Genomic DNA, 6,000 nt, shown 5'->3' on the forward strand with positions numbered 1-6,000 from the left:
TCTTTCATCCACTCTCTTCCTCTTGTATATAAATGACCTGCGCTCACAAACTTGAAATCCTATCCAGTTTTGCCGATGACAGTACACTCCATTCCTCCTTTTTATTTGACAAACCTTGCAGAACTCAAGCATAAGAATCCTCGAGATCTACCATGACCAAGGACCTGAACTCAGACCAGCTGCATCCTAGTAGGGCAAGGACAATCTTGTAAACTTCAATGCCACAAAACTCAGTTCTGTGATCTCTTACAAGAAAGAGCTCGCATCCCTTCCCTTCAGTAATACTGAGATATCCAAACACGATCCAGATTTCTCTTCTGGGACTGACTTGCACCTCCGATGTTTCTTTATATCTCCATTCCAACCTTCTGATTTTTTTTTTTTTTCCAATTTTACAACTTTGGGGTTAATGTATGAATGCAAGGCAATTTAAAACTATGAGAAATTACTGCTCCCCCAAGCTCAATGTTTAACTAGAATCATTTCTGAAACATCTTCCATCAATTATGGCTGAGATCATATTTAAATAAAATGTGTCACTTATTTCCAAACTGAAGTGTTAACTGCCAAATCATTCATCAACCATGACTAAATTTCTAAGAGCTTAATTCAAAATTCCCAGATCCTCCTGCCATTTTCGTTCTGCATTCATAATAATAAAAAAAAATAAATAAAACAAATAAAAAGGATTAATTATCTCTATATTCTCGTTCATTAATTTATATATATATATATATATATATGAAGATTGATTTACTCGGTTATACATTTTTATAAAAATATTGAATGACTAGAAAAGAGAGAAATGAAAAAATCTTCGATGTTTTCTGGAAATCCCTTATATTATTATGAGAAGCCTTGTCATAAGGGCTATAGATGTATGAAGATGGATTTACTCGGTTGTTATACATTTTTATAAAAATATAGAATGACTAGAACCGAGAGAAATGAAAACAAAGTTTTCAGTGTTTTCTGGAAATCCCTTATATTATTATGAGAAGAGTCGTCATAAGGGCTATAGATGTATGAAGATTGATTTACTCGGTGTGTATGTGTGTGTGTGTGTATATATATATAGCGAGCGCTATAGTCACATTTCCTTTATTAATTTGTTTAAGCTTTTTTATGTGTTACTTAACACTTATTACGTATGAAAACAGAAAAGCATGATTTAAAAAAAAAGTGACGGGATATTGTTGATAAATAAGCATATGGATTATCCAGTGTTTTCATTCATTAGTTTCTCCCCCGAGAGTAAGGAAAATAAGTTTCACGTTTTCTCACTGCACATTCACAGTAAGTTAGTAATGAGAACCAGTTGTGTGTTAGAAACATACCTTCTCTAGAATACTGTCGTATTTCTCTTGTTCTGTGATATGATATTTCAGTCAAAAGCTGTTCTAACACACTAGGTATTCCCCCAATTGAACATGCACCACCAAACGCCATGTTGAACATAAAATATGATGTCATACCACCTTTCCCAATGAGAATAATCCTAAATGAATGTCGGGATTGCAAACGTAATGTCGTTGATATGACGTCATCTAAAGAGTTGAATATGGGGATTTATAAAATTAGAAAAAAACGTAGAGCCTGTGTAGCTCAGTGGATGTGGCGTTTGCATACCACGGCGCTTGGCCGCACGAAGTAGGACTTGGTTTCGAGTCTAGTCGGCGACTAGAGGAAATTTATCTAAGCCTTTTTTCGACCGGTTCCCGAGTTAGTCGATCTCTGGCACGGGCAAGCAGGTTTTTCCTCCCGGAAACTCGGGTTTTTCGTCCTGTAAACTCAAGAAAATCGACCGTAGAATCCACATTATTTCAGACATTAAATATATTGTGTTAGGGTTAGGGACCACGAGATGACGGCATATTTGAGCCTTCTCTCTTCACTGTGTACAGCTTAATTAGTGATAGCCTTGTGCCATCTATCTCTGATTGGTACCAGTGGAGATTGAACTGTCCCCTCAGTCTCCAAAGTTAGGTAGGGCTAAATGGCCTCGCCTACACCCCGTATACGGGAATAAAAAGGCGTTAGCTGATGTTTTTTTTTTTGAAAAAAATCGTTCTTAATACATCTTCATAGAGTTCAGAAACTCAGTTCAGTACATCATCAAATTCCTGACATGTATCCTCAAGGGATAGTACAGGATACGGTAGTACTACATGAAAAATTTACATCATTACTAACCGCCTGTGTAGCTCAGTAGAAGTGGTGTTTACACTCTATAGCACTTGACCGCACGACGAAAGGCGTTCGAATCTAGTCGCCGACTAGAGGAACTTTTTTCTAAACCTTTTCTCGACCGGTTCCAGAGTTAGTCGATCTCTGGCACGGACTAGCGGGTTTTTTCTCCGGGAAACTCGGGTTTTTCGTCCCGTAAACTCAAGAAAATCAGCCGTCGAACCCACACTATTTTCAGACATTAAAAATATTGTGTTAAGTTAGGGACCACCTGATGGCGGGACTTACTAGCCGCCTTCTTCACTGCGTGACGATTAATTAGTGATAGCCTTTGGCCAGCTATCTCTGATTGACTACCAGTGGAGATTGAACTGCCCAATCAGTCTCCAAAAGTTAGAGAGGGCTAAAAAATGGTCTCTCCTACTCCCTATACAGGAACAAAAAGGAGTTAGCTAATTTAGCTAGGTGACTAACCTCCTATCTGCAATTTTCCTCCAAATCAATCTGTTACCTGTGAACTACAATATTATCAGATCTTATATTTCTATCTTCTAAGGTACTTCTCACTGTATCAATCCACCTATATCTTGGTCTTCCACTGGGTATTTTTTCTGCCAACACTTGGCAGAGAACACTTGTTTCCTCTCCCATTTTGTTTAAGTGACCATACCACCTGGGATTAGCTCTGCTAACACATTTCGGTCAGTACTAATGTATTAACTTTCTTCCAGACATATGAAAGAAAGTTGACATATGAAACAAAGTTACTCTCTCATATAAGAAAATAATCCATTCTACACATAAAATCTTCAAGCGAACCTTGACATGTAAGGATAAGGAAGTCATTTTGCCTCTTTATAAGGCTTTGATAAGACCACACCTGGATTTTTGTTCTCAGATTTGCTCTCCTAGTTTCCAAGGGGACAAAGAAGCTGTGGAAAGAATGCAAAGAATTGCTGCAAAGATTATATCCGGATTATCGGAATTAGACTATGAGGAGAGATCGAGTATGTGGATTACAGACTCTAGTTAACAGGAGAAAAAGGGTGATATGAGAGAGGTATATAAACTTCTGAAAGGTGTTATAGGATATCGTTTGAAATATTTCATTGTATAGAAGGTGGAGAGAGAAAACGGGGGGGGGGATTCCGTGGTTGTCCCTCTGTTTTCTCTCTACGTTTGTTCGCAGTCAAGAAAGGAGTAAGAGCTAGGGTTTTCTCTTTTTTATAGATTAGGGATTATGCTAGGCGTTTTAGCTCTATCTAACTTTTGGAGACTGAGTGGGCAGTTCATTCTCCACAGCAAATCAGAGATAGTACGCCCAAGCCTTACGCTAATTAAACAGCACACGGTGAAGAGAAGACTAACAAATGCCACCATCTCGTGGTACCTAGCTCTTTCTTCGGGCGGTTAAGCGCTGAGGAGTGCCAACACCACTTCCACTGAGCTACACAGGCCAGTAGCGCACTCGGGATTTAATCTTGTGGGGAGAGTTGAGTAGATGATTTGAGAATACACACTACGCATCGAATACAGCCTATGACTGAGCATCTGCAATGATCAGTAATTCATAAGTAGTATAGAAATAGGTAACACAACATAACATAGAAAATAAATTTTAATTAGGAAAAGATTTTTGGAAATTTTTCTAGTGTTTTTATTTTCTTTTTCTTTGGTGAGCAAGCGGCCCCCTTCTCCCCTTCCCCCTGGGTATGCCACTGACACAGGCTCCTAGATAATAATAATAAATCAGTTAATTACTTTTATTTTTTCCTTTATAGGGAGTAGGTGAGACCGTTTTATATAATTTATATTTTTATATAATTTTTATATAATAATAAATCAGCTAATGCATTTCATTTTTCACCTATAGGGAAAGGATAAGACCGTTTTAGCCCTATCTAACTTTTGGAGACTGAGTGGGCATTTCAAACTCCATTGGAAGCCAGTCAGAGATAGCTGGCCCAAGGCTACCACTAATTTAAGTGTTCCCATAGTGAAGAGACAGCTCAACAAGTGCCGCCATCTCGTGGTCCTAACCCTAATACAATATTTTAATATCTGAAATAGTGTGGGTTCTATGGTCGATTTTCCTGAGTTTATGGAACAAAAAACTCGAGTTCTCTGGAGAAACAAAAAACAATTAAATGGAAGGAAAAGGAGAAAATTCTTGCATTCGTTAAGGCAATTACTGCAGATGGCAGTAATCCTGGAATCATTGCTGAACAGTTTACTTACTTGTAGTGTCATGTGCATTAAATTACAGTTCTTCAAGAAGGTAAAATAAAAACCTAAACTGATATTGCATTTAATGGTTTACAATAAGCGAGCCAACAGAATTAACAGTGCAGATTATTTGAATTAGACAAACACTGTGGTTCGAGCATGAAGCCCGTTGTATTTCCTGACTAGTGATGGGATATGTAGAATGTCCGAGATTTGCTTGCCATATTATTATTATTATTATTATTATTATTATTATTATTATTATTATTATTATTATTATTATTATTATTATTATTATTATTATTATTATTATTATTATTATTATTATTATTATTATTATTATTATTAGGAGCCTGTGTAGCTCAGTGGATGTGGCGTTTGCACACCACGGCGCTTGGCCGCACGAAGTAGGACTTGGTTTCGAGTCTAGTAAGTGCAGTTTTCATTTTTTCTTCCACATTTTTCTTTTTTGTCAGGAGAAGAAGTATCCGTCTCCCTAAATCTCTTTAAAATAACATTAGCAATACCCAAACCCAGCGGCGGCTCGTGCATAGGCACTGCAGAACTACAGTACCCCCAATTTTTCTCGATATATAAATATATTTATTGATTCATTTATATTTGCTTGTAATATTTAATTTTGTCATCAACAATCCTATACAATTCTCTTATTTTGTATAAAAAATAATAAAATTCCACCTTGCAGCACTTAGGAGGACGAAGGAGGCTAGTAGGGTTGTGTTTACCACAGTGTCATATTTCTATGCGCGCTAGCATATGCACATCATAGTGAGATGCGAGCTATAAGCGTAATGCGGCACTGTCCGTCGCGCAGTTCCACTGTTGTTTATATGCAGTTCCTAGTACTTATCGGATTTACTCCGTCTCTTTAAATATTTGGACATTACAATTAAAGACATAATTTGTTATAGTTTTTATTTTAGAACATGTGTAGCTCAGTGGAAGTTAATGCTCTACTGCCCTCATACCTCTAAAATATGGAACACCATACAGCCTCTTATACAACCCAAACTGTTCATCACAGAACACACACACTCTTCTGGCTACACGAAGAACACATAAGCAGTACTGCGGCAATCATCATCATATCAGCGATGTATGCTATCTGGACCTGTAGATGCGATAAAGTTTATGGCAGAGAAACAGGCGCAGATATAATTACAAAGCTGAACACACATTTAAAAGAAACCATTACCGACACTATACACAGAAAAAAAAAACAAGAAACCAGTGGCTAAAAATAGGTCTCATATCAGATGATGTGGAGTTAAATATATTAATAAAGGAAATAAAAGATTTAACCGTAAAACACGAAATGAAGCCCATCGACACAATCAGTTTTATATATGAAAACTATAGTTTGATATAGAATGCAAAAAAGGTCCATCATATATGAATTCTCACCATACATCATCTAATAATATCCTGTATGTGTAGCGCATAAAATACTATACATATTGTGATTAATAAGATTATACAATATATATAGTGCCATGTAGTATGTAATATATAGAATATATGTAGATTTTTTAAAAAAATGTATATATATTCTTATATATACAGACA

General features: G+C 36.6%; 1 protein-coding gene across 1 annotated transcript in view; it reads right to left on the reverse strand.

The window, feature by feature from the left end:
- LOC150105847 (uncharacterized protein KIAA0930 homolog) overlaps positions 1-1,449 on the reverse strand; it is a 132,974-nt gene extending 131,525 nt beyond the window's left edge. The window contains exon 1 of the mRNA XM_090394577.1: positions 1,338-1,449. Within this exon, the coding sequence (XP_090250703.1) occupies positions 1,338-1,449 (112 nt within the window). The remainder of the gene's footprint in view (positions 1-1,337) is intronic.
- Between the last annotated feature and the right edge of the window lie 4,551 nt (positions 1,450-6,000).

The sequence above is a fragment of the Typopeltis vanoorti genome, chromosome 6, assembly GCF_054136105.1.
Source record: "Typopeltis vanoorti isolate ZY-2024b chromosome 6, IOZ_Tvanoo_1.0, whole genome shotgun sequence".
NCBI classification, from domain to species: domain Eukaryota; kingdom Metazoa; phylum Arthropoda; class Arachnida; order Uropygi; family Thelyphonidae; genus Typopeltis; species Typopeltis vanoorti.